The sequence below is a fragment of the Colletotrichum paranaense genome (genome assembly GCF_030867605.1).
Source record: "Colletotrichum paranaense strain IMI 384185 chromosome Unknown Scaffold_4.1, whole genome shotgun sequence".
Lineage (NCBI taxonomy): Eukaryota > Fungi > Ascomycota > Sordariomycetes > Glomerellales > Glomerellaceae > Colletotrichum > Colletotrichum paranaense.
In genome coordinates, this window is record NW_026848962.1 from 995384 (window position 1) to 1021483 (window position 26100).

Sequence of the window (26100 nt, forward strand, 5' to 3'; positions counted from 1 at the left end):
GAGGCAACAGTTCGATGTGCTTAGTAGGCCTAGTTCTGGTAGCCATTGACGAGTCTCCAGAATAAATGAATCTGGATACGTTCCGTCGTAACTCCATACCGAGATGTTCTGGTTTAAATTGCTCAACCAATCGAAATGGTGCCTGAATTTGACTTTCAATGGACAGCCTCGCCTGTGCCATCAACCTGCATGACGCTTGTGAATGTCGACTATCCACATATGTGTGTTTGCTGGTCTAACCAAGAGCATGAAGATTGAGGTGATCCAAAAATAACAAGCCCGGCCCGCGTGGTCGGGACTGAACGCGATCCTTCCGATCTTCACGTCCCTACTTTCTTCCTTCCTTGACCTACCTTACCTCGGGCGCCCGATGGTATATACCCCCCTCAATCCCATTCCGGTCACCAGCACAGCAGCGCCCGTCTAGGTCGGCGAGGTCAGGTCAAGCTGTGTGCGAGGTGGTCGAATGGTCAAAATAAGAACAAATACTCCTATGAAGTCAGATCTCGGGTTGACTGAGGGGCGCGCTGTTCAATTCCGGACAGGGCGTGTATTATATGGTCAGTATTTCCCCTCCCTTCCTATCCCTTTCTGTTTTCCTTCTTCTTTTTATACCAAGCAGTAACATACTCCGGTGAGCACCCATAAATGCACATACATACGCACTCAGATCCAGACTCTGGCCCAAAACATCGCTTCCGATAATCATTCTTCGAGAAAGAGCCTCAAACTGCTTCCCCATCAAAGAATCATCCAATCTAGCGTGCCACATGACCGAAATAGGCCATAGCATCGATGACGAACATGAAATCATGGCATGGATCGTCAACGAGGCGCAATAAGGTTCTGACAGAGCGCCCACTCCCGTGCGCCGCGCGCACGTTATGATGCAGGTCTTTCGCGTAGCACGAAATTGCCTATGCGGGGAACAAGCTGACAGAGGAGGGCGAAAACGTACAGATGCCTGGAACCAATTAGCGCCCATGTTGCCCATTAGCAGGGCAGCAAAGAGCCCCGTGGAGGGCTTCAGCTTCCCTACGATTCCCAGTTTGGGACTTGGGAAGTTGGGACTGGGAGCAATAGGTCGAACCACACGGGACCGCGCGACGCCGGTGCACCCCACGTTGGGTTTCGGGTCGCCCCGGACGAAAGTCTACGTGCCGAACGGTAGCTTCAGGCCCCGCCCTCTCCTCAGCGGGTTCAAGTTGGAGCAGCAGCGGTGCCGGGATTCTCTAGTATGGGGGCCACTTGTTAAACGCCCACACAACTCGGTTAGAATACGAATAAGAGATATCCAGATTCGGAACTTTTGAAAGCCCCGAAGCCTTTCTGTGCCGTTGCGAAACAATTGGTTGGCTAAGGACATCTTTCTCAAGATGCTGACCGCTGACTCTCTCGATCTTCGTGCATCTGATGGGGGGCATCGGCTGCTGCGAACTCCAGCTCCGAGGAGTTCAGACTGAACCCCGGTACTGCAAAATGGCATTTCGGCGCAAGGACCGGCGAGGTGGGGAAGCCCTAGGACTTCCATGAGAAAAGCGTTTAGCGCATTGATCGGCTCGAATTTCAGATGCGACGGGCAAGGAGCGCGTCTTGAAAAGGGAATCTGGCATAAAAAGCCTCCCAACTCCCCCCTCCTTTAGCGTTGCGTCATGGAAAAACAAGCTTCCTTCTCCAACTGCACCTAAAATCGTCATCTGTGTAGTTCAGAGAGTTGCAGCGCGCCGACTTCACAGTAGCAGTCGTTCGACACGGGAGCTCCGAATCCTAGGACGGAGGGAAACTGGTGGATATTGATCAACATGGTGCTGGAATCTTGGACGGCAAGGGTCGCCTTCGGCTTCCTGGCGGCTTTGCTGGCATATTTTTGGAAGATCAACCGTGCCATGTCAACGATCCATCCTGAGGCTCTGCGGGTGTCGCCGGATCGATGGACGCCAGAGAAAATCAAGCGTACCTTTGAGCGTATGGAGAAACAGCCCGTTGACTGGACTCCGCACTTACCGCCGAAATTGGATCGTCGGTACATCATTGTTGGAGGCTCTGGCAAGTATTCTGCGAAAACCGTCACGTATCGCTACTGACCATGGTATGGAATAGGCCTGGTAGGAGGGCAGCTGGCTATTCAGCTCATTGCGCGCGGCCATCCGCCAGAGGCTATTCGAATCATTGACTTCCGTAAGCCTGGCCGCGACGACATGAGTGAGGGTCCGATATCTAGAGTTGATTTCGCTCAAGCCGACATTTCTTCTGAATCAGCAACCTCTGCCGCATTTGGTAGATCATGGCCACAGTCGGTAGCACATCTTCCATTGACCGTATTCCATACCGCCGCAGTCATTCGTCCCTCAGAGCGTAGCCAGCTGGTCTACGAACGTTGCTCCCTCGTCAACACTAGGGGAACCGCCCATGTTCTTGCCGCAGCTAAGACTTCGGGAGCAGATGTTCTCGTCTTTACCTCGTCTTGTAGTGTGGCCTTGAAACCCACCAAATTCTTCAACGCTCCGTGGAGTCGGTGGCCGACGAACTTCTTCCAGGTCCTTGATGAAGTAGACTTCAAGAAGCCGATGCGTCCTCACGAAGAGTTCTTCGCCAATTATGCCAGAAGCAAGGCCGAAGCCGAGCGACTCGTCTGCAGCGCGAACAAGGTGCCACAAGATCCCACGCAGGCAGGGGGCTTTCGCACCGGCGCCATCCGGCCAGGAAATGCCATTTACGGCCACAAGGACGATTATCTGGTTGGAGCGACAGTACGCATGGCCAGTTTTCCTACCTTCACAGCGCCCTTTATGCAGAACTGGGTCCATGGGGCCAACGTGGCTCTGGCACATCTGCAGTACGAAGCAGCCCTGCTCGGCCCTCACGCGCACAAAGTGGCTGCCCGCCCATTCCTTGTCACAGATGGAGGACCGCCTCCGGTTTTCAAGGACTTTTACACACTCGTGCAGTCGGTCAGCGTGACACCCTTTCACGTGCAATACCCGCCGCCACTGCTTTTGCTGCTCTTGGCTCATTGCATAGAGACCTATTGCTTGTTGCTTTGGAAGGTGCCAGCGTTGCAGAATATCTTCTCGGAACCCGGATTGCCGTTGTACATGCTGCAGCCCGCTTCCGTGGCAGGTGCCATTAATGCTATTATCAACGATGCCGACGCTCGACGACGACCAGAGGAGGGCGGATTGGGATACCAGGCCAAGTGCACGACCATGGAGGGACTGTGTATGCAGCTAGGCGCATGGAATAAGTGGGTGAAGAGCGGAGGCGAGAAAATCAGAAGCGAGAAGGGCATCGTCAAGGATGTTCTTGAAGTTGGAGTCGAGCCTGTTGCGAGGCGAGCATGAGGTCACAAACTTCAGCCGGCGGTCGACTGCTGGAGACCCCTTTTGGTGCATGTCGAAGGAATTCAGATTTCATCTTCGGCGGCGAATCCAAGAGAGCGGAGTATCCAGGTTTTGCTGGCGCCGTACAAAGGAAAAAGTTGTAGCTCTTGAAGAATCATGCAGCTTCCCGTCATCGGCAATAGCTTGGCAGTGTCTTGATCCAAGCTTCAGGTGTTGACCAAGTAAGTGGCACACGCTTGTCGACAGGATGACAGGTGACGTCTTGACACGGCACGGAGATCCGGAACCTGGATCCTCGTCCAGCCCCCACAACCCCGGCTTGCCAAGTTGGCGGCGCTGGGGGGCAGCTGCATGGCGCTCCGAAAATCACTTCTTGGGGTTCTTGTGATGGGAATCCCGTAAATCCCATGCTTAGGCATAACATCGTTCTTCGATCAAGTCCGTTAAAAGCTTCAACGCACGCTAGGAGGGCCTCCCTCAGAAGCCGATCCATTGACTTTCTAGACGGAGGAAAACATTGCTGAGGCAGCTCAACAAGCCAAGCCACTCAACAGAAGATGAAGCCATAGACTGAGGGCTGGCGGCAAAGACGCTGGCTGGGCGATGCGTTCGTAAGCTTGGTGGCGGGGTCGTGCCAGCGGGTACAGACAAGCAAAGTTCGTATCGGCAGCCTCTTGCAGGTCTAGGCCAACTTTGCGAGCAGTTTCTGGCGACGCCTCAAGAAATGCGCAAACTTGGTTCGCGGGTGGCTGGCGAAGGACGGGAGGGTGTGATGAGATGGATGCAGCTGGACGAGGCGGAGAAACTGCATGGCCGAACAGACGCTGCAGATGGTCCGATGTAAGTGACGGTTGGCTGGTCATAGCCGGTGCGACAGACACATGCAGACTGTTTGCGGTTGGCCGGAAGACAATACCTATGGTACTGGCCATGAGTGAATCACCAATGTACTCTGAATTGAACAAGAGACCGTTTCTGCTGCCCAACCGTCGCCTGTTGGAAACTGGAACATATCGAAAGCGGATGAACGTTGCCGTGAGAGACAATACCTAGTCGACTTTTGCATCCGATAGCAAGCTCTGCTTCAGGCGGGTTGGCAGCAGCCCCTCCCGCATACCGGTACCCCAGGCGTTTGGTGCAGATGGCTAGTGTAGATAACTAGTGTCACTGTTGATGACGATCACTAGAAAGCTGGGCAAGCAATTGACTGCAATGATTGGCCAGCGAGCTCGTGGTAGCTCAGCGCCCAGGATTGTGAGAGGTAGCTCACCATGGTCTGCCAGTGCCACAGATGCCAGGTGTTACTTCGGGTTAGTGCTACTGTAAGAGCGTGCGTGGACTGGCCGCGTTGCCGATTTGAGAGACTCATTGTCTTTTTCATCCGCCCAAAATCGACATTGGAGTTGGCGAGGCGGCCTCTTTGTGCCGTGATTGTTGGCTGGCGTCCAACGGCGTTGGAGCTTTGGGCACGAACATCCGCATGCGCCGGGCTGCTCCATAGGTTGCTCCACGAAAAAAAAAAAAAAAAAAAAGATCCGTTGCAGCAGGCATTTGTAAGGCCAGCAGGACAGGGTTTCTCGATATGGGGCCGGGCTCAACCGGACACTAAGGTGAGTGCTCTGTGGAGAGGTTCAGGTGGTTGATCATGATGCTGAGATGTCGGCTTGTGAAGGCTCATGGCGTCTGCTGTACCACCATTCGATACTTTGCGTCTGTTCACAGGGAAAAAAAAGGGGTGTTTGGAAGGTAAGGAGGTTCGCAAACAGAAACAGAACATGGTACAAGAGTGAGGCAGGGAATCAGTGAACAGGGCGGCAATTCAGCGACGCCAAGAAGAGGGCGACGCGATGCGATGTGAGAAGGGGCGGGTAAAGGCCAGGTTCGTTTCGGAAGATGAGACGTCTTTTTGGTACACCATAATAGCTGCCACTTTGGTGAATTGGCGATTGACGATGCAATCTGTGTAATCGATCGTGGTCTCTAGAGATGCCGCCGGGAAATATTCCATGTCTGCCGGCAATGAAAGAACCATCGGGAAATCAATGAATCTGAGGCATCGGTAGGTTGTGCAGTGGATGACAGTGACGGGGAGAAGCCAGAGACCGAGGGCGAAGAAGAAGAAGCAGCAAATGGGACGGCGCCCGGAGCAAAGTGCGTTGCGTTGAATTGATTGGCAATAGATACCCTTGCCCCCACACAAGAATGGAGATGGAACCTGCGAGTCTCCCGGACCACGGCAACAGCCAAGCTGCATATCTGTGGCTAGTGTTCCTGCCGTTCTAACACCGTTTGGGACTGGTGTTGTTTCTGTAGACCGAGGAGCGGAGGAACTCTCGAGGAAGTTGAGGGAAAGAACACCGGACCTCAGTCACGATTCGTACCTGGTCAAGTACCTAGTAATAGAGGAGCGGAAGGTGGACCTGTGTTGGGTAACGTTAGACCGAGATGAAAAGCCCGGGCCCTGCGAAATCTGAAATCTGAAGGAGACGCCGGCGGAGGGAGGGGGGCAATTTTTTCCCTCTGTGCCTCTCTACCTCTCGCTATCTCATTTTGCTTCTCTCTGTTTTGTTATGAGACAGGCACCGCAAGGAATGCGACTGTAATAGCACTTGGCGCTGCGACCATCGCCTGGTCAATGGAATCTCGCGTGCAGCGTGCCATGCCTGTCCTGTCGCGACTGACAGTAGCCGTTCCCATTACTTTCCTTAGTCAGGCAGCATCTCTCACTGAACTGTAATGAGAGACTGACCCAGTCAAAGGTTCGGTGGGAAGAATCATGTCGTTCCCGGTGAATCCTGGAGTGTGCATGTATGAGTGAACAGCCTAGCCGGTGGCATGGCATAAGCCGCGGTGGCACAGGCAAACTACCGGGCCATGTCTGTATTAATTATGGAATGAAAGCGGAAAAGATGCGACGACGCGGATGAGGCCATCACGAGGGTCGCTGAAAGTTTCAGTCTACAAAGTCTGAGGCGACAGGGACCAGGTGCTACTGACAGGGCAGCCCTATGCCTGCTTAGCAACGCAGCACGCCCCTCATATGAGCATCCACCGTTGCGGCACTTGACAATTGACGATGTTATTGTGAGATTGGGATCAAGTGTATCAGCAATTGCGCTGTGGGAAGTAGAAGAAGAATTAAACCACCACAACTTCGCGGGATGGCGCTGTCTTAGCTTCTGCTCGAGAAGATGCACTTTAATTATCTGCACCCACAGCGAAGATACGTACACGTTCAATTCCCGCCATGCGCAACCTTGTAGCGTTCCTATCTTGATTAAGGCCATGTGCGGTACGTACCTCCCCGGCCAGTCGGTCAAGGACCCGCCCCTGCCGATAACAGCAAAGCCGCGGACTGTCTGTGCGAATTCGCTGACGCTCACGCACGCTCTCGGTGACGATGTCGCTTCTCAGTTCTGACCTCATCACGAGAATTCCATCGTGATCCAACCCGAGTCCGCAACGGCAACCTCGATTGGACTTTGCTCGACGGAGATACGGCGGCTGCACTGGAGGATGTGCATATGTTCCTGGTTGGGTTTCCCCTCTCCCCCACTGTGACCCGACATTTGCGATGGGTGGACCCCAGCCACACGTCTGTATCCGCCAGTACGTACCCGTCTTTGCAGGCCTTCCAGTTTGTGTGAGAAGAACGGGCCAAGCCCGGCGACTTGCGACTGTCATGTAAGTGGTACCCTTGTATTGTGCCCAACACGGACGCGCCGGTGCAATTGCTGCTGGGCGGACGTGGGCATCGTGTCCCTATCTTAGTGGAAAGAGAAGGGAAAGCGAGGGCAAGGCCGCACGTGTGAGGTCAGGTAGGTAGGTGCTAAGAGAGGGAAAAATGTGTGAGAGAGAGACCGGGAGAGAGAAAAAAAAGACGCGGTCGGCCGGACAGGTACCGCGCAATCAAACCATGCGTTGCCTGTCTTTCTGATGATCGCAAGAGGGAAGGTGCGGTTTCTGCTGTTCCACCAGCCACCCTTGTAACTGTCCACTGGCACCTGCACTCATACCTGGACTCCTCACACTTTTTCCCGCTCCCCCCATTGAGCTTACCGCATTCAAGGCAAGTGCGACCAGAGAGACAAGCGTGGGAAAGAACCACTCACACACACCCCGAGGTACCTGCCGCTCTTGTTGCTGTTGCTGCTGTTGCTGCACTCTTGCCTCATAATAAAACCACATCGTTGCCCGCGTCGCCCATCTGTTTTGACCTCACCTCTTCTCTTTTCCCCGTCCACACTCCGTCAAACATCACCAGCAAGCACATCCAGGCAAAACATCTTCACCCCGCCGACGATACTTTGGAACTGAATATCGCTTGATTGATTGTCAGACGTTCTCCCGTCTCCATTCAACAACTTCAACCAACCACAATTTCCACTACCTCTACACATCACCAACAGACAACATGCGTACTTCCCTCGCCATCGTAGCCCTCTCGGCCCTCACTGCCGTCTCTGCCCAGCGCAAGGTCTACACTGCTGCCGATATCAACGTTGCTACTGTCTCCGTGAACCAGAGAGGTAAGTCAACTGGGAGAATTATGCCATCAGCTTTGGCAATCCGGCTTTGCCGTATGATTACAGCCACTGAGCATTGACTAATTCTTTTTTCCTTCAACAGCCAGCTGGTGTGTCGCCGAGCGCAACACTTGCAAGGTCCTTTGCGAGCCTAACCCCACCACCAACGACTGCGATTCTGTAAGTTCTCCTCTTTTTTCCTATGCTAGACCAGGAGCACTAGTTGCTTGTTGATCACCCCGGCCCGAATTCAAAGAGGCCGACGCTCGTGGGCAGCATGGCTAACTCTTACTCAATAGACCACCCTTGTCTACTCTTGCCTCTGCCCCAACGGCTCTGCCCCCGGCCTTGAGTACTACGAGCAGACCATGCCCACCTTCATCTGCGAGAAGGCCTTCGAGGACTGCATCACAGCCAACGTTGGTGACGCTCGCGGCCAGACCAACTGCACCGACACCATCAAGTCCCAGTGCGGTACCGTTAACGCCCAGGCCGACCAGGCTTCTGGTGTTTCCACCACCACCACCGCCTCTGCTACCAGCGCTGCCACCGGAACTGGTACCGCCGCCGCTACTACCGCCGCCTCCAGCTCCAGCTCTTCCGCCTGGGCTGTTCCTACTGCGAACCCCGCCCACGTCGGCAATGCTGCTGCTGTCGCTGCCATTGGTCTCCTCGCCTACATGCTTTAGATTGATTCTGCACTCTATTAGGCTGTGGTAAACTGCGAGCCGCGATTGCTTCATGCGGCGACATGATTGACAATCGCGGGCTTTGAGCGGTATTTCGCTTCTCTGTAATCACCTTCCCTACTACCCGGTCTGCGTGCTTACCACGCGGCTCCCTAATCTTTTTTGACGAGGAATACGTGGAATTATGCGATGGAGACGATGGATATTCCCACCCGTATGGCATTTTGAAGTTCTAGGAGGAGTCAGTGCGTTACAGGGACGGGTGATGTCACCCCATGTTGCTTTTGCTCTGCATTTCGCGTTTTAGGCATGATTGAAAGACAGTCCAGACGACGTCAAAAGAAATGAAGAATTGATTCCCCCCAATTCCCTGTCCCCTCTGCTTTGAGCGTTGACTACCGGCCTATCACCATTATGGCCGACCATTATGGCCGACAATGGGCTTGTGACAGTCTCCCATTGGCCTTCTTTGAGGTATGCCGCATCGTCCCAAGCTTGCAAATCTTCACTAACACATGCCTTTGTCAACGCCAATAGGAAAGGTCATGAAAGCGGTCAAACATCCCTTGTCCCCATTGTTTTATCAGCTTTCTGTTCCACGGAACTGCTAAAGACAATTCCTTTTGTCTCTATCGGAATGGTTTCATAGTGAATACTGCTATTGAGGGATACTACGATATATATTCCAACTCACTGCCGCCTGTATGACAGCAGTTCAGCTCTTCGCAACACATACCTACCTCATATCATTCATTCGTCTCAATTTGCATCATTGACTGATCGCACCCACAAGCACCACATTGTACATTTCACCAACTGACTTCACAACATACACCCAAATCCACCATGACCAAACGCCAAATACAAACCACACCTCCGCGAGTGTCATTTGGCGTAGAACTCGAGTTCTTCGTTGCCTTCGTGCGCGAGGGGGAAACAGACCCCGACCATGCCATCAGGCATGAACTACAGCCTCTTGTCGTAGTTCCCTCGGATGATGGGATCGATAAGCACGGCCTTCCGCATACGGCGTACGATTGGGACGAGGACTTTGTGTTCCACAGCATTGGTGACGCCTTGGCTAAAGCTGGGTTGCCGGTTTATGGCCAGGGTCAATGCGGTGTGTCCGGCTCTGTGCAGAGCAGGCAGAGTAAAAAGGCCATTGACGCGTTCCAGCTAAAGACAGACATCTCTCTCAAGGCTGACCACGTCGACGGGTACCGCTGGCAGCGTGTCGAAATGATATCACCGGCTATGTACAACATGAATATGTCTTTTGACATGGTTCGTCTGGCGGTAAGTGTAATCACTACTAACTTCCGATGCCGAGTGAATCCTAGCTGTGGATTCCACGTTCATGTGGGTGTAGGACCGACGCAAAGAATCGACGCAAGAACTTTACGGCACTTCGCTGCCCTCTTATGGGCTGCCGACCCTCTTATTAGTCGACTTCATCCTCCTTGGCGCGCTACCCTCGCCTACAGCCAGTCTGCTCGAGTGAACGAAGCTACACCGCTGGGACAGGGCAAAGGCCCTGCAGGTGCGACTATTGACAAAAACATTGCCCCACGGAATTTGAAGAAGATGAAAGTTCTGGGAAGAGACCGCTGGCTTGGCGATTCAGTTAAGGTGGACACGACCTCAGAGACGATGATTCGCGAGTTGAACTTAGATCAAGAAGACGATGAAGCCCTTCTGACAGGCCACGAACCATGGCAGCATCGACCGGCCATTCCCGAAGTCAGGGACCCAAAGAGTTCCGAAGCTCGCTCAACCTCGCCATTTGGGTTTCCTCCACTTAGATACGAAGCTCCTGTACCAATGCCGAAGAACTACCGCAGCTCTGCAACCAAGGGCGTAATCCCACCACGGCCTCGACCTCCCCCAATCAAGAGACGCTACGCTCGTGTTCCCGGAACGATGCGAAAAGATATCCGCGGAGATCCCGACTTCTTGGACGGGTACATCCTAGGCCAAGGAGGAAGTATCGAATGTGTGGAAGTCAACCAGCCGTCTCGGTGGGACGTCATGTCTGGCGTCAGGGATCTCCTCGGTGCTGACATGACGGTCGCACAGATTGGGCAGTTGATGACGCCTGCCTTTCTCCCCAAGCATGTCAACTACAAGTTCAAAGCCTATGATTTCTACTCTCTCGAACATCTCGCCCCGCAGGATGGAAACGGCACACGGACGACGTACCCCACGAAAGACCATACGATTGAATTCCGCGAGGCGGCGGGCTCTCTGGATGTGGAGTGGATTGCGACCTGGGCTCGCATCTGCTGTCGCCTACTCGAATGGAGCCGTGATGCCGAGCCGACGGAATTTATGTGTGTGATGCGGCTGCTGGCGTGGGCCCAGGAAGAGGAGGGCGCTCAGTACGACGTGGTTGACTTGTTGATCGATCTGGGTCTGATCACCGAAGCGAGGTTCTGCGAGGACAGGTTACAGCGGGGGGAGGCTGCGTGGTGGGAGTGCGCCAATCTTGGCGCTCTCGAAGGGTCTGAGAATGCTTTTGGAGACGGGATGGGATACCCGGTGCCTGGATTCGACGACTACGAGATGCCTGATGTAGAGAGTGGCGGTGGGCATCGGTACCCCGGAGTTGCGTTCGGGGGCTGGGACGATGCTCACGGTGGTGAGTATAGGGGCGGAGAGGGTTGGGATTCGTCGAGTGGCAGTGACGCTTTCGAGCTCGAGTGCAAGGCACCTGAGGCTGGTGAGGAGACCAAGACAACTACACCCGACACATTTGCGAAGGTAGCCAGAGATATGCCTACAGCAGGTGAGACATACCCGGAATACACATCGGAGGAGAAGGCAGGTGGTGATGTGGATGAGCAAGGTGAGTCTGCGGAGCGGGCGTCGTAGTTCGAGTACCAGCCCAGCTCACCCTAGAATTACGATTGAGTGAGAGGGGTGTGAGAGACTGATTGAAAGGTAGGTGTTGCCGATGCCTTGGATACGTCGTCGGAGTATGCTTGGGTTGAACATGATGAATACTCTCGCGAGAAGAAGCGGGTTGAGTCAGAGGATGGCTTTGAGATTGTGGAACGCGAGAATTAAGGCATAAGTCCTTAGTGGGCAAGATAGTGGGTTATTGAGTAGACAAAATATGATTCTCGTCAGGAACAAAGCTATTGAGTGTTTGAATATAATCAAGACGACTTGGCCTGATGTGAGATTGTGTTGTTTGACTAATAAGGTTTGGTCGAGCTGGGGATGTTGCATCTGAGTCTCGGTTCCTTTATACAGCCTCCGGCTAAACATTTTGTCTTTTTTTTTTTCTTTTTTTCTTTAACTTCGATGTAGAAAACGGAACAATGAATGTGGCTGCAACAGGACGGAGGTACACGAATACCATTGCGAGAATCTGATTCAGGATAGCCGAAGATAGTGAATTTTGAATGGAAATCTCGAAGATGACGGGAACCACAGGAGCTGTAGTTTCACTCATCCTTTCGAGAGACCACTGGGCTCGAATCTTTTACCACCCTTTTGTCAATGGACTCGGTCGGGGCTTTAACTCGTCTGGCTGGGAGGATTACAAACCAACGGCCCTTTTCATGATGAGAAGAGTTCTGACAGTCTAGTCGTCAGTGATCAAGGCAGAAGAAGTGGCTGGCAACTTTTCAAACATGTTGACTGAGTGAGACGTCGTCCTCCTAGAAATTTGCTCACAACCTGGAAACATTGCTGTTGAGTAGGACATCATATGTAGGCTCCCCAGCGGTTGGACCAGATGCTGGATCAAGGCCCGATAGTCTTCTACCGCTGATAAACCATCCCTAGAAGTAGAACATATGATCTCGTATCTACTACAACGTTCCAGGTCTTGAGGCCTGGCGGCCTTCGTATGACAATGCCATTGTTCGCAGACTGGAACATCGTTGTCGAGAAACTGAACGAAAACAAAGGAAAACAGATTGCGGCCCAAGGGCCGTTCCGCAATACAACGTCAAGTTATCTATTAAAAGGGCATCTTCAGCCCTGCCATCCTTGCAAATCCCAAGTTCTCGGTACTCAATTCCAGCCGACATTCGAAAAGTTCCTTGGTGGCAGAACACTAACAGGTATCATACAAGGACCTCCATCCGTACAAATCCCTCCGACATATGCTCCCTCATCCTCCCATGCCTACGACCATGGATTTCCGACAAGCACAACGCCAAGGCCCACCAACCATCCTCGACCGTCTCGCATTCCTACCGCTCGAACTCCAAAAGCACATCCTCTACGACTACCTCACGGTAAGTAGCAGCCCCTGCATCTTATCCCTCTTTGTTCCAGACTGGGTCGTCTGCGCCCGCGCCGCGGACCCCGTCAACGAGATTTACGACCTTCAGCGGATCGACGTCTACACCAAGAGCGCGAGCGCGTTCGGCGGCGGCGGCGGCAGCGTTCGAGGGAAGTACGAGTCCGGGGTGCGGCACGGGGATGGGGATCATGCTTCCTTTCCGTTGATGAGGCAGGTAGGCGGTTCCCACGAGCAGCATCCCCAACACGGCGCACTGCTGCTGGAGGAAGAGCTTGGCAGGAGGTTCCCGGCCGCGATGGACTGGGCCCTGCGCGACCTCGGACGGAACGGGCTAAGAGTCTTTGAGCAGGTTTGGCCGAGGGGGCACGACGATGGGGTAGGTAGGTGCATGGCTTCCGGGGCGCTCGTCTTTCGTGAAGCTGGTCGTGGTCACGGGCGGGATGCAGACTATTCTCATGCTACAGGAGCAGCAGCCCCGGCCTCGGCAAAGTCGGATACGTTGTCGTCGTCGTTGCCCCGTCACCTAATGTTCAACAGCGTCCCCTCCGATCCCTGGCTCCAGCTCCGGCTGCGCCGCAATGCCGTGACCGACTTCCGATGCGAGATGGCCTTCGTCATCGAACGGGGACTTCCTGATGAGGAGTTTATTGCGGTGGACTGGACTGCCATGACGCGGCTCGAGACGCTCTTTTTAGATTTGCGGACGTATGCGAGCGGTAGTGGTGGCGGGTTCCTCCAAGACGCGATCCGGCGTGCCGCGGTGAAGATGGGGTGTCTTCGGCTTCGGTGTCTTGTCATCGCGGGGTTGAGGACGGGGGAGAGGTACGGTAGGTCACAAGTGTGTGAGTGGGAGACGGACGAGCAGGATGAGGTCGAGGGGGAGGTGAATTGGGTCAAGGTCTTCGCGCCGGCGTTGGGGGAGGGCGGGAGGCTGGTGTTTATTGACCGGAGAGTTGTGGATGTTGATTGGGATGCGTGGAGGGTTCGGGCCGAGGGGGAAGGCTTGTTGGCTCGTCAGGGGAGGGAGGGTGAAGATGGGAGTTGTGATACTGGGGCTTATTTGAAGCATTTGGACAGAGTGATGGGTGACCGGTGAGTAAGCCTCTCTTTTTTTCTGAAAAGTGGTTGCGTTACGTGACAGCCCATTGATAATGAAAGCTTTGAAGTCGTTGGCGATGTCCCTTGTAATTGCCCTTGTTTCCCCCTGAAGTCCACTATCGGCAGAGCCAATCCCCCGCTTGCTGAACCTCGCACCATATAATAGATACATTACACTCCGCATTGTGCTTCATTGCTGCGTGATATCATAATCATCCTTTCTATCTATCTAACGTACCCCATACACCACGACGTGTGGTGGTTTTCCTTCCCGCTGCATAGGACTACTTGGCTACGCGGTAATGTAGCACGCCTCAGTGTGAGTCACCGTCTGTTGCGGCAAGTTTCTGATGGAAACCATCAGGCCTCTCTCTAATGAAAACCAAGCGCCGTCCAGCTGATAAATTCCTGTTGATAGAAAGCGGCGCGAATGTTGCAGCCTTGCTGGGGCTACGGTTCTCTCGAGCCTGTTTGAAAGGCTCATAAACAGGAGCTGAGGCTGTGATTCCAAGAATCGCCTTCCCATCGAGAACGAGCTCTTCCGTTGCCTCTTTCTCGAACGATGGTCGTCGTTATCTGCAAAGTTAGCGCTGACCTCAACTTTGAGATGAGAGGAAACTCACAATCAAGTCAATCTGTACCAGATGAATATCCGTAATTGCAAGCCTGCTGTCCACAGGCTTGACATGCGTAGATGTCTCCGCCGCCATTGCCATGGCGAAGTTGGACTTCAAGTCATCTCACACCTCCTCCCCTTCCCCCTCCTCAACCAAAACCCTCAGCCTCTCCGCCTCCTCCTCGGAATCCCCCGCAGGCGGCTTCGTCGGCTTCAACCCCTCCATCTGCAAATACCGCACCAGCGTCTTGGTCGCGCACGTCACGCCCGCGTCGCGCTTCAGCTCGGCGTACGAGCAGGCCGGCTTCTCCTGCAGCACGCGCAGGAGCGTCTTGACGTCCCGATCAGACAGAATACGGGGGCGGCCCGGACGGGGCCGGTCGCGGCCTGCCTGCTGGAGGCGGTAGCGCGTGACGATGCCCTTGATGGAGGAGACGGGGACTTCCTCCTTGATGGAGATTTCTTTGAGGGACATGCCGAGCTCCGAGAGGACGGCGATGCGGGCGCGCTTTTCGGGGGAGTATTGCGGTTTGCGGGGCTTTGGTTCTGGGGCGGCGCGGCGAGGCATTGTGTGAGAGGTGTATGTGTTCGTTGAGGGAAAAGTGAAGTGATGTGAGGGTTAGACGATAGATGGGATGATCGCTGAGATTTTCGCTGAAGATCAGATGAGTTGAGGTGGGAATTAAAAGGGGGGATGATTATTACGTTGTGAGATGAGGCTGGAGGATGAGAAGGAGGATGAGATGTAGACGATAGCGGCGCATGTCGAAATTTTCGTTTTTTATTTTTTCTTTTGGTGAACCCCGGTGGCTGGGCCCACTTTCTCGGGGTGGATCAGGGGTGCTGCGTTCGGGGTAGTGGATACCTCAGGTTCCTCGACGAGGCGGGGGCAAGGGCCACCTCAGGTCTGGACAATTTATGGCTAGTGGGGGGTTTATCTCAATAGCTGGAGGTGCTCGTCTCTTCTATCACCATATCGTTGGGAGTAAGGTAAACCGCAGTTCATCAAACTCCAGAAAATGGTGCGAGTGCCCCAGAATACTGGTTTTCCTCCCGGCTTTCGAGGGTGCCAAAGTAAGTACCTGGTATTCCGTACCACCTGCAAGAGAAGGCACCCAGGGTGCCAAGCTTAGGTCTCGGACAGGAACAGCTCGGAGCAGCTCAGTGTGCTTAGATAAGCTAGCCATCGACCAATAGATTGAAATCTATCTCTCCGAGCATGCAACTTGAAGGCTACCTTGCGGCCAAAATCAAAGTCTGCGAAAGGTGGCTTTCCTCCATTATCGTGATCAGTCTCCAACATCTCCTTTCTTCTGTGTGTTTTCGTTTCTTTTCTCGGGGACAGAGCGTCATAAGAAATAGCAAGTCTGACAAGAAGAAAGTATGACCCCATCACGGACCGCCGATGATGCTACAATCAGCACCAGCCACATGCACTGAGCCACGCTGGAGTATCTTGCTCCTCTGGCCGTAACCTCGCGATTTTCAATTAGATCCAATCCTGAGCAACGGGATAGTGAAAATTTCATATGATCTAGCAATAAGAAGGAAGCCTCTTCTGGGGAAAGACACCTCGGCACACATGAAAAAGTGGTCCGCCGGCATCACTTACACGGGGTACAGGGATGTTGCAACATTCCAAGATCCCTCCCATGGGCTTGGGTGATGGATTAAACAAGAGATATTCCCCGTATATCAAGGCGACGAGGGATGAGGCATATGGCATATGAATGAGCTGTAACATAATGCTGGTACTTAGGTACACTAGGCACGACCAGCTATGCCTCGACCTTTGACGAGACGTGAAGCATAACTCATAATCCCTCGGAATCTGCTCCGGCTTCCATGCAATAAACCCGTTGCCTTCCCCGCGACGTATGTCACCTTCTCTCAATACTTTCTCCCCTGGTTAAGCAATAAGCCCCTCAGATCTCGCGAGACTCAAATCTTCTCCTCAGTCTTCTTCTTCGCAGCCTGCTCCGCCATAAACTTTTCATAATCCGCCTGCCTCTCGGGTGAAACCTTCATAAACGGAATATCGTCCTCCATCACCTTGCCCGCAACCCTCACCGGCTCCGCAGGCTGCAGACAGAAAATCACCCGCGCCCACTGATCCGTCGCATTCTTCCACCCGTGCATCGTGCCCCTCTGAATCATGATCTCCCCTTCCTTCAGCGTCCGCTTCGCCCCGTCGTCCAGGTAACACTCCACCTCGCCCTTGAGCACGATGCCGTAGTCGCACGACTCGGTGCGGTGCATCATCGGCCCTGTCTGCGGACCAAAGTCTACCACCCGCAGGACGGAGCCCGAGGGGAGGTGCAGGGACGGCATGCGCGGGTGGTTGGGCGCGTAGGCTGCCAGGTCTTTTTCGTCGTCCATTGTGACGGGTGACTCGGAAGTTGTGTAGCAGGTGTGGAAGTACATGTTCTTCAGCGGGTCCGGCGTGACTTGTACGGGGAATGCGTCGGAGAAGACGGCGCGGCCGTTGGCGTCGTGGGTTGTGATGTGCCGGGATACGGGGCCGAAGGGGCAGTCTTCGGATGCGGAGGCGGCGGGAGCAGCTCCGGACGACGACATCTTTGCTTAGGCGTTGTGAAGTATGTGCGATGAAGGTGTGAACAGACGGCTGAGGTACCAAGGTTCGATGATGGGTCTGACAAGCTTGACAGATGATGGGGGGAGCGAGCAACGAAGTATAGCTAGCTGGTGGGAGTGTGTAGTTGGCAACTTTGCTGTGTCTTCTTTTAAAGACCTCTCGTCTTTTCTTCTTCGTCGACCGAGACAAGTATGGGCGGGGAGTCGTCCGATGGATTGTATCTTCTGTCAAAGCACGATTCGTTCTTTGAAAGATGCGATTGGGGGGGTAAGAAGAGGGGATGAAAGGTCCCTTTAAGAAGGTGTGCTGTCACGGCCGTTGGCCTTGGCGCACAGACTTGGGGGTGTCTCGCGGCTCGCCGAGGGAAGAGATGAAAAGGCCACTTGCTAGTAGGAAAAAGTACCTAGCCAGCTGGCATTGCCTTAGGAAAAACAGTGTTGTCCCTCACCTGACGCAGGAAGCGGCAATCCTGCCAGCCAGCCTGCATATTTCCACCTGTCTTGCTGCGTTATAAGGTTTGGTGAGAATTAAACGCGGCATTCGGTGTGGGGTGCCAGTGCCACCCCAGCCGGGCGCGGCTGCATCGACTATGCGCAGTCCTCGTCCTGGCTTGAACCCAAGTGGTCGGAAGTTGGTGACGGAGGCACGGTGGTTGGGAAATCCTGCCAAAAAAAAAAAGGTTCGCCTGGCAGTGCCGACGCGGTAACGCCACTTCTGCTGTATGGGTGATGCCTTACGTCCGTACGAGTGAAAGGCAGTCCTGCGAGTCTCATCCTCCGAACCATGCAGACAGATAGGCGCAGAATCCACTCCGAAGTGCAGCAAAAAGTACTGCCACGATAGGTTGGCAGGTATCTATCTGTCTCAACAAACACGGGTAAGCGACAAGGATGAGCTCGCCAGTGAAGAGGGGGAGCTCGTAGTGAAACGAAGCTTGGCTTGCGATTGCTCACTGCATTCATCTGACTCGGCACCGTGACGAGGATCACTAAGCATTGTCGTTGCAAGCCTCGGGAGCTGACCGCTTGCATTGAGTGACCTTGTGGATCGATTCTGGGGGCATTTGTTGAAGATAGTGCTCAATTGAGTTTGAATTTATATTGCCTACGCTTGGCGTCGAGTACGTATGGAAACCCCGCGGTATCCGGCCGATTGCGGATTGCCAAAGAAACACTGTCCGCTCAACGGTCACTAGCCTCGCTGGACTTGCGGCATTCTCTGCATCAAGTCAACCTAGTGTACTGTGTATGGCTTTGAGCTGAGACCTCGAAGTTGAAAACTCCCTCGGCCAATGATCCTTGATGGTGTAAACATCAAATCATACCTCGCAATCGCTCATAGCCCGAGGTTGGCGGGCATTTCGTATCCTAGTACATGCAACTTGCGGCTTCAGCTCGCGCTGGCGTTTCGGGTCCTGCGGTCACACGCACGCCGGTCCGACATTGATCTGAAAAACGGGGAGTTGTCCGCTTTGGCGCCCCGTGTTCCAGAAAAATCTTCGCAACGGCTCCGCGACAAGCGGGGATGTCGGACTCGGGACCAACTCCGGCAAGGCCGAATGTATGTATGCATGTATGCACCGCCTGACGGAGGCCAAGGTGAGCGTACTCAACCTTGATGAATCAACTTTCGGGAATCCCCCGACTACCCCAAACGTATCATTGTCGTTGGAACGGGGACGTTGACCGCCGGGAAGACATAGGAGATCGGAACGTCGGCTTTGAATAGTCTGGCAGCGATAGACTGCGACACTAACGTCTCAGTCGGCGGTTAGGGATCACCAGGGAACGGGCATGTGTATCTTCGTTGTCGGGGAAGTCGACCGTCGGGGAGAGCAGCTGTAATCGGGCAGTCGACTTTGACCAGCCTCGTCGTGGAAGACCGCGATGTGCATTTGACAGTCAAGGAATCGCGATCACCGCAAGATCTTCGGTCCACAAGTATGGCGAGCACTATCAAAGGCTGTCGGGGAAATTGGCCGCCGGGGAGCAATCTCCCCAGGAATAATGAAAAGGCATTTGTGGAGAGGCGGCTACGAGCTTGCTGGCCTTCATTCCAAGTCTCAATGGCGACATTTGCTAGGTTCCTCGTGTTGTGCGAAGTCAAAAGAAGCTCCTACCAGAAAGCTTGTCGTGGATCGGCGAGATGTGGCACGAAGTTGATCCGTGTCGATAGACAGAACGGCAACGTGAGGAAAGTCTAGCGCGGACTGTACCGCCGGGAAAAGTACGAAGTATTCATTTTACTTCCTCATCTTCAGAGAAGGTACACGGGGAGCTGCCGTCGGGCTGGCCCGGACTTTGTAAAGGCAATAGGATCAGTGAGAGAAAGCTTCGGTAAAAGCGGCTCTTGTCTGTCAAGATGCGTCTCAAAGACCGCTTAAGCCAATAGTAGGCCAGTGGCGATCGTCGTTCCAAAGATCAGTACGATGTTGTTGGTCAGACCAGATCGGACAACGTGGAAATTCGACGCTACCACAATCTGAATATCAGACGAGATATGTTGGGTGCAGTGACGGTGGAGACTTGGAGCTGAACGACAAGGGACTGCCTTGGCTGCCTCGGCAGACGACCCCGTCTACACCGTAACATATCTCGCACTGAGGCGTAGCTCACGGGGCTAGCAATTGAACTCGAAATGGTTTCGCAAGCTAAGAGAACCGGGGAGAATCCGTCGGTTTTGCGTCCCCGACAACGAAGAGACAGTATGAACCCAACAATCAAGGACCGGAGTTGACTCCGATTGCCATGTAAATGATGCCATTCGGGCGGGTGACCGACCGCCCGCTGCCGATGCCTCCCCTACCGCAGACTGACGCGCCGAAGGTAAACTGGCTTTGCCTTTAATCACTTGTCGTGTTGGCAACCTTTTGTGACCACCATTTCTGCCAGTCGACCACCTTCTTCCCTGTCCGCGCTTCCTCTGCCGCGAATACCATCGCATGGGAGCGAATTACCTCCTCAAGTGAGCAGCCGATGAATTCATTCTGCGCTTTCTCCGGCGTCCAGCCGTGGTTCTTGACTTTGTCCACCGCCAGTATGAATTGACGTGCGAGACCTTTGTCCCCACCGCCATGGCCGGCGTCTTCGAGGGTTGGGTGGAATGATTGGGTGGCACCCGTGTTGAAGTCCTCTATGGTGATTGTACGGGCGTCGGCATAGATCTCGCCATCAATACCATAAATATGGGTGTACCTCTCGCAAATCTTTTTCGTTTGTGCGACCATGTGCAGAGTTGCTGATTTGGATTGTTTGGTTGACTCTGGGGTACCGTCCGTGGCATCGTCCCAGGTGATGGTGACAGTCTGGTCATCACAGACATTGTTGTCCGCGTCGAAGACACAACGACCGAACCAGTTCCGCGAAGCGACGACGTCTTTGGGGGTGGAATCATCATAATCTTCAGCAAGCTTTGATGCCAGGACTTTGCTTCGCTCAGATATCGGGAAATCTTCAATCTCCGGCATTACAATGCTGACTGGCCAATCGGTGTTGCCAGAAGCGAGACCTTTCAGATCCTGGCCGAGATAGATATTCTTGGCCGAGAATTTGCAGCCTGAATCACCTAGAGGACACGACATACAATTCGTTGCATTTCCAGCGGCGGCGGGCTTGCGACCTTTCCTAAAGAGGTGGAGCGAACCACTCGACGAGACAGTGGACGGTAGATGAGGAGTGCCTGTTCCAGCCTTTACTGGTGCGCTCAGAAGCCAAAGGAGGAGATCAATGTCGTGGCAGCTCTTTGTCAATAGACTTGGTGCCGTAGTCTTTTCGTTCCGCCAGTTGCCACGCACATACGAGTGGGTAAAATGCCACCAACCGACCGGCTCGGTGTGCACAATCTTGAGGATATCGCCAATGACACGGTCTTCGAGCAAGAGTTTGCGAAGCAGCATATTGTGTGGGCTGTAACGAAGTACATGGCCGATAGAGAAGACGTTCCTGGGCTCCTGGCCAGCAGGAGGCTTCATAGCCTGATACATGTCGAGACAATCGGTAAGAGACGTGGCGAGGGGTTTCTCGCACATGACGTGCAGTCCCAGAGGAGCAAGTCCGACGAGGACGTCGCGATGCATTTCGTCAAGAACACAAATGAAGGCGGCATCAACGCCAGGCGGTACATCTTCACCAGCAGCTTCTCTCTCTCGGCGGCGTGTCTCGTATGTTACGAACTCGGTCCAGTCGGCAAACTGTTGCCCTTCTTGGGGAGTGTTGGAGCCCCAAACGAATGTTCGACCGAAGCTTTGACGCTTGTAGGTGATGGGTTCAGCGACAGCAGCCACGATACCGTTGCAAGAGGTCTCGTTAGCATGAGCATATGCTTGTCCGCGAGAGCCAGCTCCGATGACGAGAATGCGAGGTGGCGAAACAGACATGGGAGGTTTCTGAGGTGGCACTGGAGTTGCATCTTCAGGGACCGCGACGGGCGAACCCGACTTCTTGACGGACGACATGTCGTGGTCGTTATCGTTGAAGTGTGATCTGTCGGTTACAGGAGAACCCTGTGTTGAAGTTTTTCTTTCTCTTTTGACAAAGTTATATTCTCTGAGAAACTCGGAAAACACGCTGTCTTTTGGTAAATAGGGTATGAGGGATGTTGTCAATGAACAGAAGTCAGTCAGGTGAAAGAAGGAGGTTTATGTTACTTGGAGTACTGGCTCCAACATGGAAAGTGGGGTCCATGTAGAAGGGCAGGTCCAATGAATGATGGTTTATTTGAATCGTGGTCCGGGGTACTTGCCTTGGTTCTTGGCAGTTTACTTATCTTATCAGCGGCTGTCGGTTGAATTTCCTCCTCTGCCGATGTGGGGCATCTTTCTCTGCGGGCAGTTCTGGCGGTGAGACGTCCCTGCCCGGGCAATTGGAGTGGGCAGCAATAGTAGGAGCCTTGATATGCCAGGTACTTTGCTGATGCATCCTGTATTCCCAGGGTTTACCTGAACCATCTTCATAACTCCGTATGAAATTATACGCGGGTAGAAAACATGCCCGGAGAAGTTCCCACTAGCAATAGCAATAGCAGTGAGTACCTACTATCTACATAGGTGGTGGCCATGGAAAGAAAGGAAGCATTGAGAACGCCCGGCTGGCACTGCTAGGATCGCATGGTACTCCGTGCATCTTGGTCCTCCTTCCATTCAATACCTAATTGGAAGCCACAGCTGGGATGCTGCAGCTTGCACCCCACCTTGTACTCCAACTCTGGCGAAGTTGTGGCTCAGTCAAGCTTAGCACGCCCAAAAGAAGATCCTGCTGTTGACGGAGTGCAACTCAAGTTGACAAGAGTTAGAATCAATATCAACATCATTCCCGCCTGAACCATGGATCTTCTCAACTCCCTCAAAAACAAAGCTCCCGCCCCGAAGATGCAGTCTGCATCTGACGGCCCCTTGGTCTGGGTTGACTGCGAGGTATGCACCCCAAGCTTAGGCATGCCACTCTTAACCCTAGACTGACTAACACATCCCCAGATGACTGGACTGGATCCGGACAAGGAGGAGATTATCGAGATTTTCTGCATCATCACCACCGGGAACCTGCAAGTCGTTGACCTCGAGGGCTGGGGCTGCGTGGTGCACCAGACGGAGCAACGCATGGCGCAGATGGACGAATGGTGCACCAAGACACACGGCGACAGCGGCCTCACAGCGGCGGTCATCAAGTCGACGACGACACCTGAGCAGGCTGCCGACGATCTGCTCGCTTACATCAAGAAGCACATCTCGCAGAAGAAGACGGCGCTGCTGGCGGGTAACAGTGTACACGCGGACCGATCGTTCCTCAACAAGCCGCCCTACCGCAAGGTGGTTGACCATTTACACCATCGCATTCTCGATGTCAGCTCGCTCAAGGAGGCGGCAAGACGTTGGTGCCCGCCGCAGGTCGCGGACGGTGCCCCAGCCAAGCAGGGACTTCACCAGGCCAAGGAAGATATTCTCGAGAGCATTGCTGAGGCCAGGTACTACAGAGAAGTCATTTTTGGCCGGACGTGGAGAGGGCAGGCCAGCGCGCAGGACACGCCGGTCAGTGAACGGGATGAGGACGATGCTTGGGCAGACAACCTGTTGTAGATTGTACTATCCAGAGAGTCAGGCTCGATTCTTCTAATTTGATGAAGCACTGGGATGAGTGAGATATCTTGAGGTGCCTCACCTGCCTTACCTAAGATTGCCTGGTAGCTAATGTAAATAGTTGAATCGATAGTTGACCGCAAGGGTAGCGGGGTCGTTTGAAGACAGTACGCAGTATCCTACGCACTGCTGAATGCTGGTCAACCGCGCACTTCAAACCGTGCGAATAATAGCCACACCAACCAGCACCTCACGATGATTCGCCGGGAAGATCCCCTGTGTTGGGCCCCTGGAAGTGAGGGGCTCTCCCAGAGCTGCCCCTCCTTCATTGTGCGGTGACCCCGCCCACGTCGAGGCTCAGGATGATATCACTGGCCAAGCAAACCCCCACCATGAGGTGGTGGCCACAGCTTTGGCGGAATGAAAGGTACCTTCACCAATGTGTACGAGGTCGGAGGGGCGTTATTCACTAAAAAAAAGGTGCAATCTGAGCCTATCGTGTGCCATCTCCCATTCACTGAGGTGCCCCAATGCGTCGTATTCTGCCCACATAAGCTACCTAAGGTATTTCCAGTGGCCTACGGATCCCTTAGTCTCTCACCGCACCAAGTTCCCAATGAAAGCTTTCTAGGCCCCTTGCCCAATGCCCACCACTCCCCGGTCCCACCTCCCGTACCTACGCCAACGCCGGTTCGCATGAGAGACGGAAGAAAGAACCCAGGCAAAGGCGAGACAGAGACACTAATAATTGCAGCTCCATTCCCAACATTCTCCTTTTCCTCTTCTACAACCTAGACAACTCTCCCCCTCAATACCATCACTACTCGAACTATACAGCATCATGGACGTCCAGACTGTCGAGTTCAAGCCTTTCCAGGACCAGAAGCCCGGCACGTACGTCATTTCTCCCCTAACAGAAACAAACCCCTCGCTGTTATCGTCCCCAAACATGTCGAGTCCAACTTTTTGTTGCTACCCCGCCATAGCTGCCAATCGCGCGATGCACCCTCACTCAGCAACCCCATCACTGACTAGCCATTCCACAGTTCTGGTCTTCGCAAGAAGGTCACCGTCTTCCAGCAGGCTCACTACAGCGAGGCCTTTGTCACGAGCATTCTCCTGTCCATTCCCGAGGGCGTCGAGGGTAAATAGCAAAGCCATCTCAGCTTTCGGTCTTGGCAATCGCCCCAGGAAACTGACAGACCGCCTCTCTAGGTTCTTTCCTCGTCATCGGTGGTGATGGTCGTTTCTGGAACCCCGAGGTCGTCCAATTGATTGCCAAGATTGGTGCCGCCTACGGTGTCAAGAAGCTCCTCATCGGCCAGGACGGCATTCTGTCCACTCCCGCTGCCAGCCATGTCATCCGCAAGCGCAAGGCCACTGGTGGTATTCTCCTGACTGCCAGCCACAACCCCGGCGGTAAGATCTCTACACATACCCTTAAGATCATACTCGCCAGCTAAACGATGAACCCATTTCAGGTCCCAAGAACGACTTCGGTATCAAGTACAACCTTGCCAACGGTGGCCCTGCCCCCGAGTCCGTCACCAACAAGATCTACGAGGCCTCCAAGACCCTCACCTCCTACAAGATCGCCAACATCCCCGATGTCGACATCTCCACCATCGGCACCAAGACCTACGGCTCTCTCGAGGTCGAGGTTGTCGACAGCACTGTCGACTACATCGAGATGCTCAAGGACATCTTCGACTTCGACCTCATCAAGAAGTTCTTCCAGTCAAACCCCGACTTCAAGGTCCTCTTTGACGGCCTTCACGGTGTCACTGGTCCTTACGGAACCGCCATCTTCGAGAAGGAGCTCGGCCTCAAGGGCGCCACCCAGAACTGCATTCCCAGCCCCGACTTCAACGGCGGCCACCCCGACCCCAACCTGACCTACGCCCACTCCCTCGTCGAGGTCGTTGACAAGAACAACATCCCCTTCGGTGCTGCCTCCGACGGTGATGGAGACCGCAACATGATCTACGGTGCCAACGCCTTCGTCTCCCCCGGTGACTCCCTGGCCATCATCGCCCACCACGCCAACCTCATCCCCTACTTCAAGAAGCAGGGTGTTTACGGCCTGGCCCGCTCCATGCCTACTTCCGGTGCCGTCGACCTGGTTGCCAAGAAGCAGGGCCTGAACTGCTACGAGGTCCCTACCGGCTGGAAGTTCTTCTGTGCCCTCTTCGATGCCGACAAGCTCTCCATCTGCGGTGAGGAGTCCTTCGGCACTGGCAGCAACCACATCCGTGAGAAGGATGGTCTCTGGGCTGTCGTCGCCTGGTTGAACATCATCGCCGGTATCGGCGAGCAGAACCCTGGCGTCACTCCCTCCATCAAGAAGATCCAGCAGGACTTCTGGACTGAGTACGGCCGTACCTTCTTCACCCGTTACGACTACGAGGATGTCGACAGCGAGGGTGCCAACAAGGTTGTTGGTGTCCTGAAGGACCTCGTCGCCGACCCCAACTTCATCGGCAGCAAGGTTGGAGGTAAGTCTACATACAAAATGCCCATCAGAACCCTTAAGAATGAAATGAGACTAACTTTGACAGACCGCACCGTCACCGGCGCTGGCAACTTCTCCTACACCGATCTCGACGGCTCTGTCTCCTCCAACCAGGGTCTGTACGCCACCTTCTCCTCGGGCAGCCGCATCATTGTCCGTCTCTCCGGCACTGGCTCGTCCGGCGCCACTATCCGTCTCTACCTCGAGCAGCACAGCTCCGACCCCAAGACGTACGACCTGGATGCCCAGGACTTCCTCAAGCCCGAGATCCAGATGGCCACCGAGCTTCTCAAGTTCAAGGAGTTCATTGGCCGTGACGAGCCCGATGTCAAGACCTAAGTGCATTGTTGCATGATTGGGTTGCACTTGGACAAAGGGGGATAAGGAGGGGAGT

General features: G+C 54.1%; 11 protein-coding genes across 11 annotated transcripts; 6 read left to right on the forward strand and 5 right to left on the reverse strand.

The window, feature by feature from the left end:
• Positions 1–1802: 1802 nt before the first annotated feature.
• CPAR01_05308 (3-beta hydroxysteroid dehydrogenase/isomerase) lies at positions 1803–3341 on the forward strand (the record flags this gene model as incomplete). The annotated part of the gene is made up of 2 exons (XM_060489587.1): positions 1803–2019; positions 2101–3341. 2 exons carry the CDS (start codon positions 1803–1805, stop codon positions 3339–3341), a joined length of 1458 nt encoding a protein of 485 aa, XP_060351053.1.
• A 530-nt stretch (positions 3342–3871) lies between these two features.
• Positions 3872–4273, reverse strand: CPAR01_05309 (uncharacterized protein; the record flags this gene model as incomplete). The annotated part of the gene is made up of 1 exon (XM_060489588.1): positions 3872–4273. One exon carries the CDS (start codon positions 4271–4273, stop codon positions 3872–3874), a length of 402 nt encoding a protein of 133 aa, XP_060351054.1.
• A 3482-nt stretch (positions 4274–7755) lies between these two features.
• Positions 7756–8622, forward strand: CPAR01_05310 (uncharacterized protein; the record flags this gene model as incomplete). The annotated part of the gene is made up of 4 exons (XM_060489589.1): positions 7756–7870; positions 7971–8047; positions 8167–8520; positions 8578–8622. 4 exons carry the CDS (start codon positions 7756–7758, stop codon positions 8620–8622), a joined length of 591 nt encoding a protein of 196 aa, XP_060351055.1.
• Positions 8623–9402: 780 nt separating this feature from the next.
• CPAR01_05311 (uncharacterized protein) lies at positions 9403–11622 on the forward strand (the record flags this gene model as incomplete). The annotated part of the gene is made up of 2 exons (XM_060489590.1): positions 9403–11401; positions 11501–11622. 2 exons carry the CDS (start codon positions 9403–9405, stop codon positions 11620–11622), a joined length of 2121 nt encoding a protein of 706 aa, XP_060351056.1.
• Positions 11623–12701: 1079 nt separating this feature from the next.
• CPAR01_05312 (uncharacterized protein) lies at positions 12702–13910 on the forward strand (the record flags this gene model as incomplete). The annotated part of the gene is made up of 1 exon (XM_060489591.1): positions 12702–13910. The coding sequence occupies one exon, from the start codon at positions 12702–12704 to the stop codon at positions 13908–13910; it is 1209 nt and encodes a 402-aa protein (XP_060351057.1).
• A 742-nt stretch (positions 13911–14652) lies between these two features.
• CPAR01_05313 (transposase) lies at positions 14653–15096 on the reverse strand (the record flags this gene model as incomplete). The annotated part of the gene is made up of 1 exon (XM_060489592.1): positions 14653–15096. One exon carries the CDS (start codon positions 15094–15096, stop codon positions 14653–14655), a length of 444 nt encoding a protein of 147 aa, XP_060351058.1.
• A 1373-nt stretch (positions 15097–16469) lies between these two features.
• CPAR01_05314 (cupin) lies at positions 16470–17105 on the reverse strand (the record flags this gene model as incomplete). Its single annotated transcript, XM_060489593.1, has 1 exon — positions 16470–17105. One exon carries the CDS (start codon positions 17103–17105, stop codon positions 16470–16472), a length of 636 nt encoding a protein of 211 aa, XP_060351059.1.
• Positions 17106–17711: 606 nt separating this feature from the next.
• On the reverse strand, positions 17712–17909 carry CPAR01_05315 (uncharacterized protein; the record flags this gene model as incomplete). Its single annotated transcript, XM_060489594.1, has 1 exon — positions 17712–17909. One exon carries the CDS (start codon positions 17907–17909, stop codon positions 17712–17714), a length of 198 nt encoding a protein of 65 aa, XP_060351060.1.
• A 2057-nt stretch (positions 17910–19966) lies between these two features.
• CPAR01_05316 (oxidoreductase family protein) lies at positions 19967–21577 on the reverse strand (the record flags this gene model as incomplete). The annotated part of the gene is made up of 1 exon (XM_060489595.1): positions 19967–21577. The coding sequence occupies one exon, from the start codon at positions 21575–21577 to the stop codon at positions 19967–19969; it is 1611 nt and encodes a 536-aa protein (XP_060351061.1).
• An 867-nt stretch (positions 21578–22444) lies between these two features.
• On the forward strand, positions 22445–23194 carry CPAR01_05317 (exonuclease; the record flags this gene model as incomplete). Its single annotated transcript, XM_060489596.1, has 2 exons — positions 22445–22534; positions 22595–23194. The coding sequence occupies 2 exons, from the start codon at positions 22445–22447 to the stop codon at positions 23192–23194; spliced, it is 690 nt and encodes a 229-aa protein (XP_060351062.1).
• Positions 23195–24035: 841 nt separating this feature from the next.
• On the forward strand, positions 24036–26045 carry CPAR01_05318 (phosphoglucomutase/phosphomannomutase; the record flags this gene model as incomplete). The annotated part of the gene is made up of 5 exons (XM_060489597.1): positions 24036–24088; positions 24241–24338; positions 24410–24613; positions 24676–25689; positions 25753–26045. 5 exons carry the CDS (start codon positions 24036–24038, stop codon positions 26043–26045), a joined length of 1662 nt encoding a protein of 553 aa, XP_060351063.1.
• Between the last annotated feature and the right edge of the window lie 55 nt (positions 26046–26100).